Here is a 27,848-nt window from a genome sequence, read left to right on the forward strand (position 1 = left end):
AACATAGTCTGCTCTTAATTGATACAGTGTATATAAAACGTCGTTGTTAAATTGTATAAGAATAGAAGTATGTACTATAGATATTAGATTAAGCTACACAGTGCCTTTAAACCAGATTACGTCGTTAATTTACTTTCCGAATGCATAGAAATACACGAAAATGGATTAAAGCCAAGCTTGTGAGAATATACAACATGTAACGCTGATTGAAAACAAATGTCACTAAAGTTACCAAATATTGGCCAAGATGAAAATTTTTCATAAAGGAGCAATTGTATTCATAAAATATGCAAATAAAGGGTTTTTTTTTATATTTTATATTTCTTAAAAATATCATAAACGAATGGTTTTAAGAGAATCTTAAAATGTAAAACATAATGATATTTTTAAATTTTAGAAAACTTGTCAACTATCATTGTTTAAAATTTGATGTATTAAAACGAGAACATCCATAGGAAACCTGAAAAATGAAAATAAGAAGATATTTCATTTTTTTGGAAAATGACCACTGACCTGTAGAAACATAAAAAGTGTAAAGTTTTGGTGAAGAATGAACCCTATGAAAAGATACCAATTATAACATGCATTTCGGATTACTTTGTGACAGTGATTATATAATATATTATATTTTCAAAAATTAGGCAGATTTCAGAACTAATTTGTAGAGGTTCTTGCTGAAATTATGTTTTTTTCTATGTGAACGGGATAGTGTAGATAATGCATAGAAAATAACAGTTAAATAAGTGTGTTGCGTAGACCTAATATGAATTATTATGTTAATATCAAGTGTAATTAAAATGTTATCTATATGTTAAACCCATGGTGTACCAAGACTGTATTATATAATGTCCCGCGCGGTAAGACTTTGCAGGTGAAAGAAACTGAGTAGGACAAAATATATAAAGGCAGTAGCATTTTAAATTTCATTATGTTTTGTAGGGATAATACACGTTTTTTTGTGTATTAACGTCTGCAGAAGCCCGCGGGATTGTTTGTGACCGAGACCGAAGGTCGAGGTCACAAACATATCCCAAGGGCTTCTGCAGGCGTTAATACACAAAACAAACGTGTATTGTCGCTATTCTTGCATAAAAAAACATTACACGACGACTAAATGCATTGTTTTCATATGTGATGACTTGACGATTCCGGGACATTTTTTATTTACCATTCTTGTTGTTCTTGGAAACGGGAAACATGTTTTAAATATCCATAACCGGGGCACACAAACAAAAACACTACTAAAAGCGTGATTTGAAGGTTTTTGAGCGTCTTATTTTTATTTTTAGTTATTACAAACGTTACATTACACATAATTTTGCATATAACTTAAAAATCTGATAAACAGGAACACAATTACTTTAGGAGTAACAACTTTACATTCGAATTATTTTGAGTACGAACAAACAGAGTACGGATGAGTACGAAGCTAGTGACTAGTTTTCGAGGTTTATTATATGAATTCTGCGAACAATCAGGTAAAAACAAACCGACTGATACTAACAAAAATCATTAATATAATACCTAAAAACGGACAATAGCACAAGTTACACGCGATACTTATTTATTCACAGTTATTTACAATAACTGAACAGACGCTTTGTAAAGGGAGTAAACTCTAAGAGAAGCTAGTGCGTACATTGATGGGGGCAGTACGTTTGGGGTTGGAAACTGATACAGCTAAACATACTATGGATTACATTGTATCTATGATGCTACAAGAAGAGGTTATTATGGAAGAAACAAGATGCAGATGCCAAATATCAGTCTGCGCAGAAATACATACATACGTCCCTGGCAAAGCATTTCAAAAATAAAAATCATGTATTAACAGCACGTGAATTGCCTTGTTTGCACACGATTTTTCTCCCGTTTATACATGGGCGGATCCAGTGAAAAAAGTAGTTTTTATGCAAGAATAGTTATAAGAGTTTTCTATTATTATTATTATATTTCCGAGTCAATAACTGTCCTTGGGGCTTTGAGGCAATACCAAGAAAGAAAGAGATATACCGGCTCAGATTAAACCGGATCTGACTTGTTAATACTTGCACGTTTATATCTAATCTGACAACATTTTGTTTATGTCTAGTCAGTCATTCCTTAGTCAGTTATGCCAAAAAATACAAATTTGAGCAGTCACAGGTTTGATTTGAATTGAATGAAATCAAACTGCCAAAGTTACATCACAGATATGCGTTTGCAATAAAATTATACATTTCTATGATTTAATAACATACTTGTCGTTTTGGGAAAAGAACTATTCACGTTACACTGACCAATTAAAACCAGTTGAAATTCAGTTTTTTAATGTATCTTCTTTATCGTAATTTTAAACAAAGAGCAATATTTACGCTGCTGAGGATTATAATGATTATGACAGAATCCACTGTCAGAGGCCTCTGTCTGAGTTAATCACTCTGAAAGTCAAGTATTTTCTTATATTATTCTCAACAAAGTTTAGTAGTTTTTCTATATTACAAAGAAACGTAGATTGATGGTCTTTTTATGTTGGTTCCTTGACGATAATATAAGATATGTTCTATTTAATGTCGGAAGATGGCAAATATGTACAACATTATGCTCATGTGAGCTTTCGAAAGGACTTTACACTTAGGGCCATTTCTATCCCGGCACCTATATAATGCCGTGTACTAGGAGTATTTGTGAACGGATTTTGTTCCAATTTTGAATATAAATGATCTAACTCATTAGACTTACTTCCCAATAATGTAATCCCAATTGATAAACATATAGGTATAAAACTTAGCAAATAAAAATATCACTGTTATATCCGAATTCACAAAATAGCATTATGCAAAATTCTAACTATGTGAAAAGTAACTGAATTACAGAACAGTTTGTACGTCCGAGTAATTAATACCGCAGAAAAGCAGATTCCGGTCTGTCTCGACGGACCGGTATTGCAATAAAACAACGAAAAAGTCCAAAGCCATCGAATCTCATGGATACTTTAACATTGCTTTCTGTGCCAGCAGTTGCTAATGTATTGGCAAGCTGAGACCCAGCTATTGTTGTATAAACCCAAAGAATCTCTTTCTAAATTCAATTCAATGTTTTATTTGAGTCTCATTCGCAATACATTACAATATACATATAAAACACAATTACATGTATGCGACCAATCATATTATGATTTATAAGAGACTGTAGATACTTCTATTGTCAGTACATCTAACCTTAAAACATTGGTCTACAACTATTATACCAATGTACAATATTTACCCCAGTGTATAAAACTAATTTTGAATATAAAAAAATTCCTTCTTTCATAAAGAATATTGAAGCAGGATTTGGCTGATACCTTTCTTTGGTGAATATGTATTTTAGTTTCTCAGTATCTGACATGTTATGACAATCAGGGTTTGCATTTACAGTATCCAATAGACCTTTCCTGACATTTACATACAAAGGACAATATGAAAGTACGTGTGTCTCATCTTCCACTACATTTTTGCAATGGAAACATGTTCTATTACACCACTCAATCCATTTCTTATCTAAGCGGTGCCACACCGCACCTGAACTTGGCCATGTACTTCAGTACAAAAATGGTATTCTACCTTTAATATAAGCTTCTGTTCCGAATTCAACTTTAAATAATCTATACATCCTCAACTTATTACGTCCAACACCTCTAGTTCTAGTGTCTCTATTAACTAAATTTCTCCATTCAATAATTTCTTTTTCAAACATCTTAGATTCTGTACCATCTACTACTTGTTTAGTGTTGCTAATAGGTGTATCGACACTATCAGACATGTTTATATCTTTCAGGCATGCTTTTAACCTTGAATAACTATTTCTTACATTTTTTTTTATTTTGCCCCAAAATACATTTTCTTATTCTGGAATCATTCATATTTACATTTCTAAAATGTTGTCTAAAACAGCTCCCCATTGCTTTACAACTGATGGCTTCCATCCAATTTCACCCATGGCTGCTACATTAGGGGTGTATTTACCGGCACAGAGATCATATCGCATTGCCCGATTTTGGACGGCATTAATACACGAGTATGATTTATCTAAATGAAAGGTGTTTCCATTTCATGTAACTGTTCGATGGTATACCAGTATAATGTACTCTACAGATCTTTCAGTTTCAGTTATGTTGAACATTAGCACAAGACTAGATTTTACAAAAAAGCCAACCTTGTTATTGATCTGTGCTAACTTCACACAAACTTAGCTTTGTGAAAAAGCTAGTCAGCGTCAAGTTTACTATTAATTCATGAAACATAACAACGATTGCAATATTTGTGATTACGCTGTTTTATTGCTGCATTTGTCCAAAGGCAAATAAAACAAGGCATAAAATTATTCCATATTTCTCTGTGTTTCACGTATGAATATTAGAGAAACGTACTTTTGAAAAGACCTAGCCATATTTTTGAATCAATCACTGGTAATTTAAATCCATTTCCGAACACATACTATACATACACCATACATATATCAAAGATGTTTCATTTTCATTTAGAAAGGGTCTCTTTGGGTTTAATATTATAACAGCTTGTTCTCAGCTTGCCACTCAGACCGTCAATCAACCGCCCAGAAAACGATGTAAAAAACCTTAGTGGTACTCGATATCTTCGTTTATTTTCTTTGTTTCCAAGCAAAAACCATAACGTTATAAAAACCCGCCGTGACGGACCGAAATAAACAGTCACCATAACAAGACAATGTGTTACTATGCAAAACTCACACTCCAACCCCATAAGGCGTAATAAGGAGTTTCAACCAATAATTTCATACAAACGCCTTAAAGCAGTATTTTGTAACGGTGCGTTATTAAGAATCGAAAATACGAGGAAGAGGGGAGGGGAAGTTCTCCCTCCCACTAGCGAGTTATTATATTTGAGAGGTTGTCCTCTAAAGAATTCCCGAAGTGTTTTTTTCACTCCTTTTTCTAAGTTCTCTTTTCCCTGGACACTAGAAATTATATTTTTGACGACAAAAATTTGGACTATCAATATTCATGCGTTACAACATAACCGTTAAAACTATATGATTATGGCATAGTTGTTTTTAGGTCGAGTAAAGATGGAGTCGAAAACGGTCAAGGTAGGTGTAGTCATGTAATCTGACAAGGTTTTGGCGCGATACGTAGCCACATTATTAACTTTCCTTTTTATCCTTTGATACTTTGTATTGTTTTTCAGTACTGATACATTATTCTTAGTATGGCCATGCGTGGGCGGTTAGAAAAAAATAAAAGATTGTTAGGTTTACAAGGCTACCCAGTCCAGAATGTGCAAAAACCTAAAATCTTAAACCTTAAATCCCTTAACTCCAATATATATATACACACATAAACTGTTGTGCAGTAAGGAAGATGTTAGAATTGCTAAAACAGGATAAAAGCAAAGCAAAGCAAAAAAAAAAAAAAAAAAAAAAAAAAAAAAAAAAAAAAAAAAAAGAAAGATTTGTACTAGAATTATGGTGTTTTTACAAATTTAGTGTAATGCTGTAGAAGCGTTACAATACTATGTTGAATTGGGGGCACGAAGCTGTGATTTGTAGTGATTCCACAGGACTTAAGAGCAATTTATATCTGTCATCATTGCAGTTAGCCGTTCTAATCTTCTTCGAAGTTCCTGCGTTGGGACTTGTGGACGAGGCAAGGTGTATGTTGGACATATGACTTTATCCCCCGCCCCACCTTAGGAAAGCGGGGGAGGCATATAGATTTGCTTTTCTCCGTCCGCACGAACGAATGAGCAAGAGAGCGAGCGTACGTAGGTACATACGTCTCGAAAATAGTTACCATTTGATTAAGAATCACCGAACTTTACAAAAATGATAACTGGCAAGTGAAGTTAGGCACCTGGGTTATAATTTTGCTTCTGGTCTGGCAGTTATGGTCATAGAGTTAGCCCAAATACTTACTTGATCATATTATATTTTGAACTATGTGAAAGATTCACAAAATTCGAAACCAATGTTTATTAGGTGTAACTGACGATTTAAGTTTTATGTAAATAAACAATCAGTAGCATTCTCATTTACAATAAACGATATGCGAAGATAGATAATAGTTGGCTTGTTGGCGCAAGGGACGAGTGGATGGTAAAGCCCTCCAATTTTGTAGCGATATTTTTGGAGGTTCGAATCCTCCATCCGTCCAAAAAAATTTTTTTCTTTGCATAATATACTTTGTTTAATTTTTTTTTCTCCAGTTTCTTATTCGTATTCATTCTTTGTTCTTGATTTCGCAGCATTTTTTTTTAAATAAATTAGAACTGAACTTATTGCACGGCAATGCTATTTAAAGTGAAGTATAAGATTGGAAATAACCCGTTGTGCTTGAAAATATCACAGGAGAGCTTCAAAAGCATTGCATTATGTTTAAGGCGGAGCGTATTTAAACATGACTGCATGTTAATAATGGCAAATATGTCAGTTAGTGAAGAAGCTGGATTTTGATTAACTAACGTTAGTTGTCTTTATTAAACATAACTGATAAGTAACAAAATTTAGTTTTCAAAATATAATGTAAAAAAAAAACAACCCAAAAATGAACCACACACACACAACACACACACACACACACACACACATATGGGTCTTGGAACAGAACTCCCGACGAAAATGTACGAAACGGAGAGCGTAACTACTCGGCCAACAAGGAATTAGTATTTGCATCGGAAACGTTGTTAATGGACTTCATCTTAAATAATTCTTTTGTTTGTTCATTTCAAAACGCCATAATACTGTGCGATACCTTTAGTGCCTCATCCCCCGTAGCCTTTGATTTTTATTGTCTCTATCGAAAAATAAGCTTGCTTATTTTTTTTACTTTGATAGGTGAGAAAATGAGTATGCCACGATACGCGCCTGCATCATCCAGTATTCAGAACATGTAGCATGATCGATGCACATTGTTACTATTATTACATAACACCGTTTCATCGTAGTTTATTAAAAAGATCACGAAATAAACCGTACCGGTAAGTACATTTTTTATGAATTATGCGCTGAAATGATTCGTTTTCAATAACAAACATAATCGTCATTTAGTTTAAAAGCATAATCTACTTTCGTTTTCGTTATCGATTTGTACACGTAGGCCTACTGTACATACAGGGGCCAGTATGTAACTCCTTCTGGAGTAAATGGCCTATGTTGCATCTCTTTGGGTGCACCGAAGCTAGACACACTAACTGAATATGTTGTATGTATGTACACTATTTTTGTTAAATTAATATCACTTAAATAATAAGCATATTTATTTAATAATATGCTTATCAGATAGTCCAAATAATAGGACGTTTCGGGACCGCGTGATAACTTTTGACTGTCGCTGTCCCGTTAGAGGGATAACAAGTCATCCCGATAAGCCAAATAAGTAAGGCTACTCACCAGATAGCATGAGCGTATAAGCGTTCTCAAGGTTTCTGAGGGTGAGGTGGGGTTGGAGTTGGGACGTTGGGTGAATGTAGGCTTTGGGGTACGGAAGTCTAATCATGCAATCTCGTGAGTTTTAGAGAAAGAAATTTCTTTCATATACTAAAGTATCACAAGTGTTTTTGGTTTTCACGGCTATATTTTTCTCACAGCCATCAGGTTAATTTGTTTGGTCAATACGATAAAATACCCATAGACATTACAGGACATAAAATAAATTTAGAACGCAGTTACAATATATTCATTATATCATATAATCGATTATCAAAGTTGGTCATTTCCTGATCTAACGTAAACTTAACCCTTACCCTGCTAAATTTCTATTGTCCATCTTCCAATTTGGACAGTACCATTAACTGTTAAAAGCGGTGTTTACCAAAAAGATACTGACTGAAAAGGGAACAGAGCACTGGTTGCAAAGGCCCAGCATGGTAAGGGTTAAAATTTTATATACCAAAAGGAGGCTATGCTAGCTGGACCGTGTAGGAGCAAAATGTTACACTATATTTATTGTAAGACATTATACCAGGTTAGCCAAAATAGGTGAATCTTTTAATTGTCAGTTGTCTTATACATTTATTTACTTAATGTACATAATTTTATTAACCTTTCAGTTTGTCTAATACATTCATTCATTACCTGTATATTGGACCACCCTTAAAAATATGTTCGTTTGCCGCTTCCGACCCAGTACTTCAAGGAGTGGGTCGGTAAGAATTTTTTTTCTTCCCCAAAATAAGTGAAAGAACCGTCAAAAAAATAAAAATGAAAAATGTTATAAACTCAAACATTTCATATTCAAGGGTCTTATTAATTTGCGTCTAATACACCATTTACCATTTGTATACTGTTGTCTCATTAACCTGTGTGTAATACATTCGTTTTCTAACAATATATTATCTCATTAACCTATGATTACCATTTGTATATAATCTCATTAACCTTTATCTAATACATTTATTTACAACCTGCACATTATCTCATTAAGTAAACCTCTATCTAATACATTCATTTATTATCTGTATATAATCTCAGTAACATTTTCCTAATGCATTCATTTATTGCCTGTATATTTAAGAAATAGTATATTATAAACAATGTTTTGTCGTTGAATCTAATCATTGTTTGGAGTTCAACTGCGAAGGAATCATATCGCGAGCGATATATGAATACGCATATATTCAACGACAAATCACTGTTTAAGATTTTTTTTTCATTTCTAACAATTTATCAAGGATTATTAACTACATCGCCAAATAGTTTGCTAATTTTGTGTGGTTTTCTTTTCCAACGAGCCGCTATCATAGGCGTAACAGGGGCTGCAAATACGAGCCGTGAAAGGGCAAGTAGGGGTAGGTGCGGGAAGGGATTCCTCCTCTTGCAGGTGTGGGTATGGGGGCCTCCCCAAGAAAGTTTAAAAAATCTGGAATGCATCGCATTATGACTTGAAGTTGTTTTGTCCAAAAAAAAAAAATTTTCAAATATTTCTCTGACCATCTGTGAAGTGACCTCTTCTAGTTAGTTAATATTGTTTGCGTCAAGAAAATCTCACAAACGTTAGAGAATGTTAGCGAACGTTTTCGGATGTAGTAAACAATCACGCTTGAATAGCTATATATATATTCAATATATAATATCATTCAGGTTACATCGTGAAATGGATAAAGCAATATAATTGAAGAAGCTTTCGTGTATACGGGCTCTCCGTAAGGATTTTAATTTACCCAACATTCAAAACCTTTTCACCTATTTAAAAATTTAGTACGGCAATAAATTGAGGTTTTAAATGAGGTCGTAGAAATTTAGCGGTGTGCTGTAACCATGGAAACGGCTACTGAAGCTGGTCATCGCGGAAACTCAAAACCTTTCCTTTGTCATATTTCAAAAAGTGGTAGTATTAGAAACTTGACTCTTTCCCATTTTCGTTATGACTACCTATTGTTTGCAGTGATTATATTCTTAATATTTTACTAAATTTCTTAATTGTCGCAAGCACATGCATTTTTTGACCCCCTTCGAAGAAGAAGGGGTATATTGTTTTGCAGATGTCGGTCGGTATGATAACTCAAGAACGCTTGGGCCTAGGATCATGAAAGTTTATAGGGAGGTTAGTCATAACCAGCAAATGACCCCTATTGATTTTGAGGTCAGTAGATCAAAGGTCAAGGTCACAGTGAGCCGGAACAGTTAAACCTTTTCCGGAGGATAACTCAAGAACGCTTGGGCCTAGGATAATGAAAGTTGACAGGATGATTGGTCATGATCAGCAGATGACCTCTATTGATTTTGAGATTAGTAGGTCAAAGGTCAAGGTCACAGTGACCAGGAACAGTTAAACGGTTTCTGGATGATAACACAAGAACGCTTAGGCCTAGGATCATGAAAGTTGATAGGAAGGTTGGTCATGACCAGCAGAAGACCCCAATTGATTTTGAGGTCAGTAAGACAAAGGTCAATGTCACAGTAAACCGGAACAGTTAAACCGTTTCCGGACGATAACGTGAGAACGCTTGAGCCTAGGATCACGAAAGTTAATAGGGAGGTTGATCATGACCAGCAGATGACCCCTATTGATTTTGAGGTCAATAGGTCAAATGTCAAGGTCACATTGACCCAAAACAGTAGAAATTTTGTGTACAGTGCCAAAATAATTTTTGTTCCTTGTACAATTACTGAATGCATAAAGGGGGGTGGCATTTCGTGTTCTACGAGCTCTTGTAGTATTTAGCACGTGCATTCAGTTGTAAATTAAAAAGGTGCCTCCTTTCTATCAGAAAATATTTTAAAGACTTAATTACAATTCTGGTTGATTTTTGGCTGGAAAATGTTTTATAATTCGCATGCAATTAAAATTCTAAAATTTCGGATACATCAGTTTAACTTCATTTGATACATTAATGCAGCGGATTACATGCCATATAGGTTCTTTTTTCAATACATTATGGACAATGAAGTTAATGAATAACTCGTTAACTCTCGACTTGGAAAATTTAACATATCTTACATGAAAAAAAAAAAAACAACAAACATACAAAAAAAACCCCCAATGTTAATTAGATAAATTATTGGTAAAATGTGGATAGATTGTTTTTCGGTGACACTGCATTTTGATAGCTGTCAGTATTGTATAGCTACGCTCTATATATAATGTATGCATTAGATTTTCCTTCTTTTTTGTTGAATTTTTACTGTTACTGTTTATCGTTCACGAAATCAAGTATTTTAGAATTGATAGTTCTATCACTTTGATAATTAATTACGTTGTATATAACTAGACTTTTCTCCATAATTCAGCGGTACAATAATGGGAGTATAATGAGACTTCCAGTGTGTGTGTAGGATGGTTCTACCAAAGTAGTTCTAGTGTTCATATACATGTATCTATGGAAGTCCGGTGCGCCATGCTAATTGCCAATTGTTAAATACCAAACATTAATACCAAATGCCAAACACCTTATGCAAAATGTTTTGCAATAAGTGACATATATTACTATGGAAAACCGATGCGCCATGCTATTTGCCAAATGCTGAATGTCAAATGATAAAAGCTATTTGTTTACTAAGAAACGCGAAACAAAAGATGCCAAATGCTTATTGCTAAGTGCTTATTAAAAGAGCTGACTCTAACAGTGTATGAATGCATCCTTTAAATATCAGTTGGACTTTGTCTCTATGAAAAACTTTTTTTCTAAACATTTAAAGAGTAAACAGTTCCTGCCAAATGTTCTTATGGCCGGTAGAACATGTTATTGTTTCAAGTCAGACTGGTAGACTATTATGTCTTCAAATAATTAAAAGTTACATTCATTACTTTGAGAAATAGAATTCATTAATTCATAAATGAAAAGAATTGAAACGATTAGCATTTATCATTTAGTAATAAGCATAAACGATTTGACATTTAGCATTTTGCATTTAGCATTAAGTATATGGCATCAAGAATTTAGTATATAGCGGTTAGCATTAAGTAATTGGCATTAAGCATTAAGTAATTGGCATTTAGTAATAAATATTTAGCATTTGGCATTTGTCAATTAGTATGGCGCATCGGCCTTCCATACATACCAAATGCTATATGCCTATGGAAGGCCGATTGTCAAATTGCCAAAAGATAAATACCAAATCGTTAATGCGAAAAACTGCTTACCAAATTCTAAATGTCAAACATTGACTGTCAAATGCTAATTGTTAAAACAACAAATGCTAAATGCTTATTGCTAAGTGTTTATTGAAATGAAGAGCTGAATATATCAGTGGATGAATGCAGCTTTTACATAATCATTGGCCTCCGCTCTGTTAGATATTTTAGTAAACATTTTAAAGCAAAACAAGTTTCGGTTCCATGTCTCCATAACAGATGCAACATGTTATTGCTTCAAATCAGACTGGTAGAACATATTTTTTTTTCAAATGAGTAAAAGTTACATTCATTTGTTGAAGAGATAAAAATCATTAATTAATGAAATTTAATAATTTGAGAATTACCATTTATCATTTGGCGATAAGAATGAGTTTTTATGACATTTAGCATTTGACATTTACCTTTAGTAGATAGATTTATCACATGTTTGACGTCGCGGAAGTGTAATAAAGCCATTAAATAAAAATGATAATACACTAGTGTAATAAAGCTTTGACGTCGACGTCGTTTATAGTATAGGAGACGTTGGTCAAATTGACTTGTTTATATAGTAAAAGAAAGTAGAATTTTTGATGTTTCGACAGGAAAGGCTAACATGTGATAAAAAGAATATTATATTTGTGACTTTCCACATTGAATTTATTACTCGTTGAATAAAATTGATATAATGCTTGGCAGAGCCTCGCATTTTATTATTTTATTCAACTCGTTTAATAAATTCAATATGAAAAGACACTCATGTAATATCCTCTATATAGTATTTTGTAATTAGCATTTAGCATTAAGTATTTGATATTTAGCATTAAACTATAAGCATTTAGCATTAACTATTTGTTATTTAGCATTTGGCAATAAGAACGGCGCATCGGTCTTCCACTAACTGCACAGGAACGATCCCTTGATCGCCTCAAGCCCCAGTGATATGAAAACAGAAGTTGTCAAGCATTTAAGATGATGTCAGATGATCGAAATATTTTGGCCGACATAGTCACAGAGCGAATTTAATAAATTTCTCGTCATCCATATCTTATATCATTTTCGGTATTTTTTCTTTATTGATAAGAACCGGAGCGGGCGTACTAAGTTGCAATGAAGAATTAATTCTAGCACTGAGACGTCTAGGATGTGTTCAAGTTGCTCAAATTGAGTAAGGAGGAGTGGGGTGGATTGTCCGGGGTTGGGGCACCCGGAGTTATTCATTAACACTGAGAATTCGCCAATGGACACACATTTAGAAGTTTGTACCAAATATGTCTTCGATTATTGAAAGATTTAAAATTACCAAGACAACACATTCTTGACTAGTTTCGACCTTTATGTCTTCGTCAGAAATAACAACGTACAATTGAACGCATATATACAGTAATGTATCAAATATGTCTTCGATTATTGAACGCATATATACATTAATGTATTAAATATGTCTTCGATTATTGAACGCATATATACAGTAATGTATCAAATATGTCTTCGATTACTGGACATATAAATATAGTTAAAACAAAGTATGTGCGATAATGAAATGCATTTTGTTTTTATCATCGAAGAAACGTAACATGAAAATAATTATTTGTATGCGATAATCGAACCGAAATATAAACAACTAAACGCATATTTGTCCGATTATTGAACATAATATAAAAATCGAACATAGACAAATCTACTGCCACAGACTAATATTTACAAACTTTGCCGAAAAAGGGGTTGAGGGAGGGGGCGGGGTCTCCTTCGTACCCACTCAGAATACGCCTTTGGCTATGACGTAATAACTGTGACGTACAAACAGAGAGTATGTTGAATAATAACACACAGTTTCAGTATTCTTTCTTTAATTGGGAAATAAATCGATTCTTGTTAGAAAATCTCATAACTGAATTTAACAAAAATCATGACATATGATAACATACCTACCAGTGTAGTTTCTCAAGTATTTGACACTTATTGACCGGCAAGCCATTCAGTACTTGTTTAATTTCGTGACTTCAGAAATCAATTTCCATAGATCTTTAAAAAAAACCTATTTTGACCTATAATTTGTGTTGAATATAGAGCAGTCGTAAAGCACAAACTATAGACCGGCGATTTGTTTGAAAAAAATCATGCATGGATTCCATAGGATCACAATAAAACATACATTTCATTTATTTCATTTTTCTTTCATATTTTGTGTTACTCATTATAGACACGTGGCATTTCTTAGATTTTGAAAATATAATAATTTTTAATATAGACTAACTGTTTAAAGATGTTAAGCTACTTGTTTTCGTCTGTAATGAGTTATTGGAGATATCCCCATTGAATGAACGACTGTCCATTTTGCATTCTGATAATTTGATATTGGTAGGAGACAAAAGACCGGGCATAAATGGTTGGCAAATTTTCGGAGAGATAATCCTAAAACTTGTGTTACAAAGGCTACTTTATAAAGAATAAAGAAAACGCTCTTAGCTAAATATTTACGCAGTTTATGATAGCTGTATCCCTGCCAAATGTGAACACATAAACAAAATATTATATATTAGGCCACACCAAATTGAAAAGTTGTTCATCGGATTTTTTTCTGAAAAAATTGAGGCGGCGAGTGAAAAAATAATTTAAATATTTTTTTTTGGTTTTTGAGAAAATCAGGAGCGAGCGAAGAGCGAAGAAATATATTTGTCTTCATTTAGCTATCGACTGACTAATAAAAACCTTAAAATAGAATGTATAGCCCTTTTAAATTAAAAAGTAAGTCCCCAGGGATTGAGAAAATCTGACCTGCAGACGCACAACAAAACGAACTCGTGAAAAAAGGTAATAACATTGGCATACAGTATACTGTAATCAAATAATGCATGCTTTTGTAAATGCTGTTAGAAAATATGTAATAAACAACAATGCATAACCTTAAACCATACTTATCACATACATATGTGACTTGAATATCTACTGCTATGAAAATGTAGCATTTTAGCTGACTTTACAAAGTTTTTAACATTTGTTTAATACATCAAATATCTCTGTAAGTGTTACCAGACCTATTAAAGCTTTTGGTTTGAAACTTAGAATAGTATTTACTGTCAAAGTCTACACCAGGAGAAACAATACTCTTAAATCTGAATCTAGACAGAGTTGTGTCCCTTTTTAACATAGAATATTTTTATTCAAGTTTTATATAATGACCAATAGCTCTGTTACTTTAAAAGCTTCTGACTATTGGCAAAGCTCTGATTCAGGAAAGTCGAGTATGATGTCTTATGTACAGCTCTTTTTCTAATTTTAAACATTCATAACATATTGAATTTGTTGAAACAATGTCTCAATTAAGGTCTGAAATGGAGATTAACGTGCATTAACATTAGTCTACTAAATGATTGGAAAATTTGAAAATCAAAACTGGTCAGAAAAGTCACAATGTAAATTCCTTACCCCACCGACTTTCGTATGCAAATGCTGATGATTTGGACAGGAAAAACAGAAGACAGATAAGTGACATGCATCAATAAGTATTTACCCTTACCAAAATAATGTAGATTGATGTTATCAAATGAATTAGTATGTTTTTCTCCATCCAGTTTTCAAAGAAATAAATCGATTTTTGCAGCATGTAACTTGGTAAACATTTGAAGAAAATGGCGTAACTGCATAAAGGGGAAAGAACTTTAATGCAACTAAATATAGGTGTTATGATCTTTTATAGACGATGTGTGCGTAGTATGTATTTATTTTGATTAAAATCCATTTGAGAACAATCTGGGACTGGAATTATAAGCATTTATACAATTTTACGCCCGTAAAAAGTAGCGCACCAAAAAATTTTGGACTGATTTTTTTTCAATGGGGCGAGCGCAAGCAAAAAACAAAAAAAATTATTTTTTTTTGTGTTTCTGAAAATATATGAGCGGCAAATCCGATGAACAACTTTTTAATTTGGTGAGGCCTAAATTTATTTAAATACATCTAACATTTAACATTCTATTTGTAGATTGAATACCGTCTTTGAATTGTGACTGCCAATTACTGTTTCAACAATGGCATCAGGAGAGTCAGTCGAAAAAGGTTAGTTATAGTTAAACACTTATTGTATCTTACTTGTGCCTGAGTAATTCAGAAGCACTTGACCTTTGACCTTACAATACTCATCTTATACATTGCATGTGTGTCACTAGTTAGCTGCACGTCACTGAAATCATGGTGTCGGAGCGTTACTAAATTTCATGTGTATACCGGCACGGTCTATAAAACTTTTCTCATTTAGCGGTTTTGTGTCCTGTATGAAGATTGCTTACTTCTATAGATAAATACATTCTGGGCCTTGCTAAATCTGTAGTATTTTCTCGTTTATATTTCAGATTCAGCTTTTTACAAGAAAGTTATCAAAAAATGTCGGATAACATTTATAGAGGATCTTGACCCAGTTGCACTGTTGGATGTCTTTCTTGCGGAAGAATATTTTACAGTCACACAGGATAGGGATATTAGAGTATGTGTTCCATAAGAATATCATGTGTTAGGTTTCATAACTTTTAGCCTAAGAATATCGAATGAAATCACATGTGTTTATTTAAGAATATCATATTACTTTTTGTTTGCTTTAAACTTCATTGATTGATCTGATATTTTACATACTATAGACCATATCAGCGAAGAGTCACGTGGTATTTTCCAGGTAAACAGATAAACTGCAGCTTAACTCTAGGCAGTACTAGTATTTACAATAGCAATACACTGGCTAGTAGGAGAGTGGTGTTAATAATTAGCTGTTAAACCTTAGGTAAATCCCTGATAGGCCCATAATAAATAAACAATTAGCCTCATCAAACAATTTACAAAATATATATTCTGCATTCATTCACATGTTTACTGCATTTCTCACAATTTCTAGAGCTTCCAGTCTATAATTGTATTAAAACAGAAAATGGCAACTTCAAGTTCTGTTGAATGGACTAAAAGCTGTCTGGGAAACTAAAGTTATTTTCTATTATTCAAAGTGCTGATTTCATAAAGGAAAATGGTAAAAAGAGGTCATTTGATAAAGGATATAATTTCTTTGTTGAAAGTTACATTCATGGCGCATTTGTTTGTAAGACAATTAACTAGTTCCATATCAAAGCAAAATGTTAGAGAAGCCAAAGGAAGAATGAAAAGCCACATGAATCTACAGAAATAAATTTAGCACAATTTTATGTTAATGTTGCAGTTCCATACCTGAAACCTGCAGACATAAGCTTATAACTTAAGGTTCTTCTGTGCTGTAGAAATGATGGGATTTTGAAAGTTAGACAGCAGACAACAAACAGTCCAAATTTGGTTGACAACAACAGCAGCTTTCGGTCAAATATGCGGAAATTTTGCACTTTTCAAATTGCTCTTTTGACGTGTATGCGGTGCTGTGCAATAACATGTGTGTCCTGAACATCAGCCATAGATAATCATTTTCGTTTTCCCCAAAATGGTGGTATATTCAGGCGAAGTCCAATTTCAGACAGTTCATTTGCAGTGGTAAAACCGTTCTGCTATCCACACCAAAATGTATTCGCTGATTTATAATCCGAATATGTTTGAGATTTTCTTACTAATGATTATAACATTTCAATTTTTCGCTCTGTACAGTCGATAAGCACTGTACTAGGGTATTGCTTTTTAAATTCAGGTGTCATATACTTTGAAATAATGTCTTGATGAGAAATATCACTATGGAGCCGAGTACAACGTACATTAAAACACCCAAGTAATAAATAGTTTTGTTACAGTCGCCAGTGAAATTTGAAAGTGCATGGCTAAATCCTTATTAAGTATTCCCAATCTTAATTTCATTAATGTTAACAAAAACTCATTTTCAAGCGAAAGTTTGTGTAATCTGAATGGTTTGCTTTGAGTCGTCACCTTCATCATTACTGTCCATGCTCACACACCCTTCATCATCGGAATTAGCACCACTTGTAAATTGATTTGGATTGCGTCTATCCCAATAATTTTTTGATTTCTGTCTTTATTTGGAACAAGCAGCTGTAGAACAGTATTGAACATAGATAAGTTTGGAAATCCTGTGTAGAACTGCATTAATCTTAGTTAGGGGTTTGATTCAATAATGTTTTTCAATAAGAACTGATGGTTGCAGATACTTGGTATGTCAGTTTGGGTTTCAGCAGAACCCTGTTATCGTTTTTCTGACGCAGAGTCAATTTCACTGTCTTCTAGGCGCCTTTTCTTTTCGGATTTTCGTGTTCTTGTTTTCGTCTAAGGAAATACAGATGGTGTAGCACTGTGTAACATGGTTCTTCTTGGTGTGTCATTATTATTATTAAGTAGTGAAAATCTTCTTTTTTGAAGAGTTATTTTATAACAAAGTCGTCATTTGATGTTTCTCCTGCACAAGTATTCTTTCCTTCCACACCTATTTAAACATGTTATCATTATCAACTTTTATTGTTATCCGGTATCTACATGTAATACTTTTAAGAAAGTGCAAGATAACTATACATGGTACAATTTGATAAATCTATAATATACGTTATGCTGTGAAAACAATGTTGCAAGAAGTTAGTGTAAAGATGTATTACTAGTATATTTCATTATGTTTTGACTGTAAATAAAGATAAAACATGCATTTTGCTGTTTTAAATCATTTGGAAATTGATGCACAGATACATTTTTTTCCTAACCAGAGCCTTTACAATTTGGCACACAACAATAAATCAACATAATTATTAGTATCCTGCAGAGGTGTATTTCAACAGAATGTAACTGTACTGAGAGCTCAGCTGATAAGCCCCTTGGAGTGTTTACCTTGATAAGATCACGTGACGTGACTCTCTACGTTGATATGGTCTATTCTCATTTTTTGCTTGTCGAATATTTTTCATTTTATGTCTTTTCACTGTCTCTAAGAGTACGGGCCGTGGTATCAGACTTTCTGTACAACTACATTATATTTTTGTTTCTGTAGACTTGATAAAACTGACTATATGCATTGAAAGATGTGTGTAGAAAACAAGAAAATTAATGTTTTTCATATTTATTCTATCCGATAAGTCCATTACTTTACGCAAGCAAATCAAAATGACACAAACACAGACAGTACCAACTAATATGATATTCCATATATTTACTTATGTGTTGAGTTTTCAATGCTAGATATTTTACGATTCAACATAAATAGGAGCTGACCAACACCTCGGACAAGAACAGAGAAATTCTAACTAGAGTCAGCGCAAAAGGTGTCAAGGGGTACAACGATTTCAAAACGTGTTTGATAAAGTCCCGTCAAGAACACTTGGCAGAATATCTAGACACAACTGCAGCCAAACTAGAAGAAGAAATGTTACCTGCTCAAGAAACTTCACCAACTGTTAATAATCGTGCAGGTTAGATGCAATGTCTTTTTTCTAATAATCAAAACAAGGACAAGGACCCGGTATGTCATTATATTCGAGACAGAAGAATTCAAGTGGCAATAAAGTGAATGACATTCTCTATGTTTTGTTCGCATATCACTTAACTAATAAACCAAAAAGGCCAGCAATAAATATACATTTCCCTAAAAACAAAGAAAAATATCAAACAGGGAATGCCACGCACCAAAAGCGCAGCCTCCTCAAAACGAACCCCCTAAGTTTTCTTTGAAAATGTTGATATCTTAGTGTTGAAGCCATCCGTCTGGTATTTTTTTCCACTACATGTTCTATTTGTGGAGGGTATACTTTGCGATTTATGGCTCTGGCTTTGTTTGTTTTGCTCTGTGCTTCCTGGAAATCTATCCTTACCTTATAATTGTTATCTCGTATTTTAAATGACTGTTCATTTAATATTAGTATTATAACTATAGGTTATATTTTATCATCAATATTTTAATTGTTATTGTTAGTTTTTTACACTGCCTTCCGGACAGTTCTCTAAGAAAATCTTATCTTATTTTTTTAATTCACAGGATTTAAATGTTCAGTTTGTGACCTTTCATTTGACACGGTGCAACTTTTGGTACAGCATACTCAGACGCCTGAACACATGGATATGATTAAAGAACAGCAAGAGTTTGCAAAAGAAAATCAAGAGGAACATGAGGATGAAACCGGCGACTTTTCAGGTCTAGCTAGTAGTATGCATGAGCAGAACGCAATTGATTGCAGCGACCAAGTCAGTCAATGTTACCTGTGTAATGTCAGTTTCACATCCCCGTCGCACGCAAATAGTCACTTGAGCGGTAAGCCGCATAAAAGAAAGAAAACACTGTTTGACTCGGAGTTTCATAAGCCCAGTCACGGTTCCATGGAACATGAAAGTGTTCAGAAGTCTTCAGAAAATGTTGGTCAGGCCGATAGTCAAATATCTTTGCCACTAGACACTCTAAGATCAAGTAATACAACAATGTCAGTAGATCCGAGTAAGACAGGTCTTTCCTGTGATATCTGTAATGTCCCCTTTACTAGCAAATACAATGCTCAACAACATTACGATAGCGAAAAACACAAAAAGAAAGCTCTTTTATTGCAAAAACAGAAGCTGGGAGAAACACTTCCAACATCATGTGACATTTGTATCTGCAATTTTAGCGGCCAGGAAAGTGCTGAAGCCCATTTCAATGGCGAGAAACACAGGAAGGCGGCACAGAAGGCTAAAATAGAAGGTGGAGACGCCTTGCCTTTATTTTGTACAATCTGCTCATGCCCTTTTTCTAGCGAATCGAATGCAAAACAGCATTTTGAGAGCAAGAGACATAAACGAAAACAGGAACTTAATAAAAATAATGGTAAGCAAAAAGAACAAAATGTTTCGAAAATTAAAATTGTTTGTCCCAGTCTTTAAATAAAGCTTTTGTAAACTTCGAATGAATTCCAAATGGATACTTAAATGGTCGCTAGTTTTCACACACTGCATAAATGTTTTAATTCTTACTTGAAGATATGACGAGTAGTTCTTTTCCTTTCCTAATTCAAAATCGTTATACAATACACTTTGGTAACGTTGGTATGATAATTAAATTGATAGGAGTAAGTTCAGTTATTTTATTATCAGTTAAACGAAATTAAGCCTAAAATGAAAATTCTAAAATCCTTTGTTTACTAATATAGCAAAAACCTACTTTTTTGGAATCACATGCAATGTTCTTGTGTTTTTGTGATATTACTACAAAGGCGACTGTCCAAAAAGCTTTTTATTGAAACTTAACCGAAATTGATTTTAGAGTGCACAACTTCAATTTATCTTAAAATACAGTCAAAGTTCGCATGCTCGAATTCAGATAATTCATTCACCATCGTTCGTTTGAACTCATCGTCCAGTCCCGACAAAATATGTATATAATGTATATTTTTCGATAGCTTGAGCTACCGATAACTCGAACAAATTTTGCTTGTCTTGCAGATTTCGAGCGAACGAAGTTCGACTGTACTATCTATTGTCTTACATTTGGCCTTTCCAAGTGTGTATATGAACTGTTGCAAACATTAATTTATTTTCAGCTGATACCAGTATCCGGAACACAAGTCTGGGGTAAGGTTACAAACATTAATAATTGTAAAGGGTGTTGTAAATGAATATCACTACAAGGCCTAGCAGGGGAGAGGTGGGGGTTTCCAGCGCTATTTAGTTTAGTGGCACTAGTTTTGCTTATAACGTGTGGATGGGACGCTAACACTATTGAGCATGTTAATGGGATCATTGCTAAGGATATTGATATTAATATTTCCTCATATAAACGGAGGCATGGTAATTTTGATTCTACCTATACCACTTTGTTATTTATTCAGAATGATTCACAGTAATATTAGGATTTCTTTAAAATTATTTCTATCAAAATTTGGAGTTTTTCATTTAATAATGACAAGGTTAAAAATCAAAACGTAAGAACATAAGATTTTTTTCTGCGGGGCGGAGATGCTCCCAAATCATCATAACTACAGATCGCAATTTCGCGACCATTATCCACGAATGAAAACAGAAAAAACAACTATTTATTTTCCGACTTTTCAGACTTGATAGTGATGGACAGGATGTGCCTAATACTAAAAATGATGCTCACGGCCCAGAAGAAAACGGAGATGCGACAGTTCAACGAGATGAAGATGAAGTGGCCGCTGATTTACAAAATTTATCTTTGTGTGACAAATGAGAGTATTACTCTTGGGACAGTAAACTCAATAAGTTAATCAATAACTGAAGTCTGTTTTGTTTTTAATTATTTAACATATGTATCTCAAAAAGAATTGATTAGCTTTAAGCAAGCATTTTCATTTAACACATCTGAAAAGGTATTTAAATGACTTTATTGTGCTACGGGCTCTCTGAATTGCTGCCGCCCAGGACAAGTAGGGATCACCGTGGTCTATTTTTTAATGCCGCTGGCTTAAAATCACTTGCCCCTCGCCGTCTGGGTTGGACCCCTGTCTTGGGGTGTACGATTCTTTCATGTAAGGAAGCCATCCAGCTAGCGTAAGGAAGGTCGATGGTTCTGCCTAAGGGCTCACCTGTGCCTAAAATGGTACTTGATATGTTGTTGAAGGACTTTGTAAAACAGCAATTTCTTAATAGATAGACATTAAATCACAACGCTGAGTGAGTCCATTCGCGTGGATTAATTTACCGCCGAAGTATATGATGTTTGCTCAGAACTGATATCTATAAATAAAGTTCATCTAACGAATTGATGTAAAGCAATAACCAACCGGACATTAAGATATTATGTATAAAGAAAGCATTTGTAATGTTTGTTTGATTTAACACACTAGTGTTCTGGTTATATATACGACAGTAACTAACCCTATCACTTGCCCTGTTCGCCGTAATTGATTATTGGTTTCCTAACAAGATTTAGATGTGGGTTTGTTAAAACGTATGGCATGTGATTCGAAACTTCGCCTCAAATACTCTAGTGGTGTTTCGAAACCTACCTTTCCAAGGCATATCCGATATTGTGTTCCTTTGCTTGTTTAGACGTTTTACTTCGTCTATTTATTACTGTGTACATACCTATTGTATTCTACATGTATTCTACATTCGATTAATTCTATTTTTCAACTGATTAATTCAAATTGAGTTATATTATTTAAAAAAATTGTATCTAAGTTTTAGAGAATGTGTCACACCACTAGATGATTACAGTGTGTTCAATTCCAGGGTACATATAATTCAGATGGATGTTTTGTATAGTGTCGAAGGATACGGTCAGAAAATATTTCTGTAACATAATTATCTAGTTTCTGTTTGAGTTGAACGTGTGTTTTCAGAACCCATGTAAAAAGATAAGAGAAATTTACGTAACTTATTTGAATTCTGGTATGAACTCTGAAAATTGGTGTGAAAACCCAGTGTTTATTTTGTATAGAAGTATTTGTTTTTCAGTATTACATACATATTTAACACAATCATATTATTATTGCAATAAGTTTTTACAAGTAAATCGGTTTTATACATTGCTTAAGCAATATAAATGAAGTGTTCAGCATGTGCAATATTAGTGACTTTGACCAAGGTATTCTTTTAAATAAACATATACTAGCAATATTTAAAGTTTCCTTACATAGTACAGTCACTACATAAAGAAGTAGAACTTTTTCTCAAAGATTGCAGACTATTGTACACATTTCCTCTTGTTTTGATCGACAGAAATTTTAGTTACTTATTTGAAATTTAGTGTGATCTCTTTGAATAGTTTATAATGCATTTTATTTTCGCTTATAAGTATTGGTTGTTCAGTTCTAGATACATAATTATTTAGCAAACTTATCTTATTCATGCAATGAATTTTGAGAAGAAAAATCTGTCCTATACATTGTTAAAGCAATGATTTATTAGGTGTTCAGCGTGTGCAATATAGACAAGTTGAGTGACTTACCAGGGCAATGTTTTAAAGAAGCTTTTTCTTCTTTAGTAATTAACAACATCTAAAGTTTGTTATAGAACACAACATTTACTACATTAAGAAAAGGAACTTTTTCAGGTCGTATGATTAACTCTTGCCGACAGATGTTCATATGTATAATGTTTTAGATGTTGAATATCAATACGATTTTGAATACACTATAATTATGATGACTGCAGACATATATAGATAATGTTTGTTGATTCAAATGAATTTCATGTCGTGAGCACCTTAAGTAGTATTTGGAAAATATAATGTATGGTTTTCATGAAGAAAAAAAGCGTTTTACGCCAAAGTTGAACAAATTTCCTCTTTTCTTTTGGTTCACCAGTTTTAACTGCATCCGAGAGAAATTAAAATTACTTATTTGAAGTTGTGTTTGATCTCTTTAGTAGTTTTTAATGCATTTTAACTTTATGGAGAACTGTCCTACTGACCTCGGCATCGTCGTTCATGTCCGCACCTTGGTAAAAATTTTGATGCATTTTTACTTTATGTATATTAGATTTACTTAAAGAGAATTCCTATAGTTTTTTTTTCCTTTCATAGAATTTTTTAAAATTCACATATATGATAGGAAAATTTGTGCTGAAAACAATGAACAAATAAAAACAATAGGTCACCAGGCTTGTTTTTGTGAAAAATTGTTTTGAACACACCCACTGTTGCTGAAACTGCCAGCGATTTTTCAACATTTTCATAATTTTCTGCTTTTTTATAAATACCAACCAAAATATACATCAAGAAAACACAAAACAGTTTTTTTCTTTTTACAGATTTTATTATATACTTATTTGATATCATAGTCATATTTGTAATACTCTATCCTTACAATAATGGGTACAAATGAAAAAAAAAATTGTTTCATATTTACTTTTGTGAACTTTTTTCAATGAAAAATACCCATAGTGAAGAATACTTTTTTAAATTTTGAAAAAACTCTTTCATAGAATTTTTTCCTGTTTTTCTTGTGTATAGATAATTGTATTGTGAGCATAAAAAAGGATAAAAATGTATGGGTCACCAGGCTAAATTTTATGTTCAGACCGCTAGAATACAACACCTGTTCGGACGGAAATGGCGCGAACCTGGCCAAATTGATTACATGTTTGTCTGCTAAAAGTTAAAAAAAAGTTTTAAAAATTCTTAATTCTTTCCATAATTGAATACTAAATAATCTGAAAGGTGATATTGTCTTATCAGTACTAAGTCAATTATCTTACACTGTCTCTGTACTAAAATGCGATATGAAAACACAACCACAAAAATAGCAAAATACCTGTCAGGCGTGATACTTGTCAATACAACATAAACCAGTATCAACATTTGATTACTGATAAAACTTATCAAAAATGTTATATCATTCAAGATTCCTCATATTTAAGATTGTCTGTAACATGTTTCAACAAATGTTGACTTCAGTTTAGTTTTCCATAGAAAGTGTCGGCTGCGCAGAAAGATGCGCATAAAAAACTATAGGAATTCCCTTTAACACTGACAGCAATTATTCCACATCATTACCCACATCATAGACCAAAGAGCTATAAGTCTTGCACCAATAATATATAAATTATGCCCCTTTTTACTCAGAATTTTAGCCTAATTTTGATGCATTTTGACTATATTTTTGTTATTACTTAATGGATTTGAATCAGACTCAAACGAATTCATCCTCAACATCTTCTTCTTCATATGACACAAGGTCAATAACTCTGTCAAAATATTTAATGAATTATGCCCAGGTTGTTCAATGTTTCAAATTGTGATGCATTTTTGCTATATCTCAGTTATTACTTAAATTATTCGATTCACACTTAAACATGGAAAGATGCATTACTCCTGCAGAAATGTACCATGAATTAGGTCCCTTTTAAACAAAGTTAATGTTTTGACTTTAACTCTATGTCTGTAATTATTTGTAATACATTTGACTCGCACTTAAATTTTTCTCCAGTATTATCATGTACAGCTGAGATATTAAACATCAGATTCCTAAGATGTGCCCTGTTTCACAATGCAGCATCAAAATAGTCGAGTGCTTTGTCTTTTGTGACAGCTCTTGTTATTTGCTTATAAGTATGTGTTGTTCAGTACTACATGTATATGTATTTAACGAAATTATGTTGTTCATGCAATGAGTTTTTACAAGAAAAATCTGTTTTATACATTGTTAAAGCAGTGATTAATGAAGTGTTCAGTGTGTGCAATATTTGTTTCTTTTAAAGAGTAGAACGATCTATTTTTCAAAGATTACAGGCCGTTCCAGGTCGTCCCAACAAATATTTCATATGCATAATGTTTTAGAGGTTTAGTATCAGTACGAAATGGTATGCACATGTTTATGACTGTAGAAATGTATAGAAATTTAATATTTGTTGATTCAAAATTATTTCATCACGTAATATAATGTATTATTTTCATGAAAAGAAAAATGTTTTTCTCTTTGGTTTGCACGTTTTGTTTCTGCATGTGTGAGTATAGTGTGTGTGTATGTGTCTTGTACACTTGACAAGAACTGTTATTAAGTTTGTATGAACCTACATTTAATAATGTGTCTGTGTGTTCAGAAGTTCTTGTCCGCTCTGTAACATTTTATATATGCATGAATATTCGAATAACCTGATAGAAACCTTTACCATAACGAATTGTTTACGCTTAAATATGATTATAAAGTTTTATTTCTTCGTATATATGTTTGCTTGTGGAGACGTTGTATTAAAAGTATTTGATGGTGTAATTTGATTTTCTTAGGCTTGTCTGACGTCTTGAACATGACGGTAGAGTATGTATCTGGCATGGTGATTATTAGCGCGTCAATGAACTTAAAAATACATGCATTAATTTGAATATGAATAGGATTGTTGTTAAATAACAATTCGTGACACACAAATGTAAAATCTGTTTCTGTTCTGTAAGCTCTTTTTCCGAAGTTATCTAAAGAACCGATACTTTGTTTGCTAAATATAACTTTAGATAATCATCAGTTTCAATTCTATAAAAGCTGGGTAAGAGGGGGATGGGGATTGCTGCGCACATCAGGATCGATTCTTCTTTCCGTCGGTATACCGTTTTGTCATCAGTAACTTGAAAACGCTTACGCACACAAATCTCATTACAAGATCCATACACGGCCAAAGTTGCTTTACACACAAACACTCAGGGCGGAATGCATCAACTGTCTGACCAGTGGAACAGGGCGCAATAAAGTCTCTAGAACATAGAGAGAAACTTAAGATACACATAGCCCGGTAGACTTCCTAGTTCATTAGCGTGCAGAGCAGAGATACACTGCTTCCTGACCACACGAGCTATAACTTGTACTGTATAGGTAAAGTTCATAGGATGCAAAACCTGTGGTCAGAAGTCTGTATATTAAAGGACCACATGGCAGTGACCCCAGGACATTTTACGACGAAAAGCTGGAGAACGTGTTAACTTGCAGCTTTATGTAATGATTGCATATAGTCTGCACCGAACTCCTTTTACTCGGTTTAAATGTCAATATCACAGTGACCTCAAGACTGAAAATGGTTTACTGATTTAATGGCTTTTTTAATCAATGATTGGAGACAGCTTGAATCTTTAAATGTGCAACATCCTAAAATGGAGTCCTGAGTGGAGTAAATAGCATCTACTGTTTTAGATCACTAGGCCAAAGGTCAAGACTGCCACAATTTTGAAACTGAAAAACTAATTAAGTGCCGACAGGTCATCATTTAGCCTGTTCATGATAGGCAGTGAATCGTGAACCATCGCCGCACACACAGCACCGGTTTAAACGTAGAATTCTATCACACATAATGTGTAAATGGACACATGATACAAAATGTAACAGCACCGAGTTCATGTACGCGAAGATGCTGTTGATATGATTTTGAAGATGATCCTTCTAGAAGCACAGAAGTTCAGAGATAATATCAAAAATATTAAACTGGTCTTGAATCGGACATTGTGAATTTTATGTAAGAAAAATGTTGAAACGGAATCTTGCATTTTCAAATAAGGCTATTCCAAAAAATTAAATTAACCACTGATCTGTAAGAATATCTTAGATAGAATAAAAGTACAATTATGTAAACATACTGTAAATCGACATTTTCATGGGTCGAAATTTGGAGACGCATCGATAATTAGTGCAAATATGCACAAAATACGGCTGTTTGGTTAGCAAATGTCTTACGTGACATCAAATGCACGTATTCCACGGGAAACATCCAGTGCCCAGTTGTTCGAAACTTTAACAGGCGATTCAAATGTACGAGTTAATTATTATGAACACTAGAACGTCTCTTCAGTAAAATTTAAAACACCGTACTAGTGTTTCCCACCAAGATCAGTATTTTGAATGAAACTTTAGCAGGCGATTAGTTTAACAGACCGTTAAGATGTCGAACAACTGGGCCTAGAGCGTTGGTATAGTCGTTAAAATTAAAAGTT

At 33.5% G+C, this 27,848-nt stretch overlaps 1 protein-coding gene across 4 annotated transcripts in view; it reads left to right on the forward strand.

The window, feature by feature from the left end:
• The window catches only part of LOC123534910 (zinc finger protein 346-like), a 57,240-nt gene extending 30,949 nt beyond the window's left edge, over positions 1-26,291 (forward strand). For 2 of the 4 annotated variants that reach the window (XM_053519000.1, XM_053519001.1), the window contains exons 2-7: positions 15,537-15,610; positions 15,904-16,034; positions 18,714-18,918; positions 19,482-20,300; positions 21,013-21,043; positions 21,524-26,291. In XM_053519000.1, the coding sequence (XP_053374975.1) occupies positions 15,583-15,610; positions 15,904-16,034; positions 18,714-18,918; positions 19,482-20,300; positions 21,013-21,043; positions 21,524-21,662 (1,353 nt within the window). In that variant the 5' untranslated portion in view covers positions 15,537-15,582 and the 3' untranslated portion in view covers positions 21,663-26,291. Of the gene's footprint in view, positions 1-6,214; positions 6,975-7,005; positions 7,203-15,536; positions 15,611-15,903; positions 16,035-18,713; positions 18,919-19,481; positions 20,301-21,012; positions 21,044-21,523 lie in introns of those variants that run through there. The other 2 variants (XM_045317382.2, XM_045317384.2) reach the window with 2 other exon arrangements.
• Positions 26,292-27,848: the final 1,557 nt, after the last annotated feature.

The sequence above is a fragment of the Mercenaria mercenaria genome, chromosome 12 (genome assembly GCF_021730395.1).
Source record: "Mercenaria mercenaria strain notata chromosome 12, MADL_Memer_1, whole genome shotgun sequence".
In the NCBI taxonomy this organism is placed as follows: Eukaryota; Metazoa; Mollusca; class Bivalvia; order Venerida; family Veneridae; genus Mercenaria; species Mercenaria mercenaria.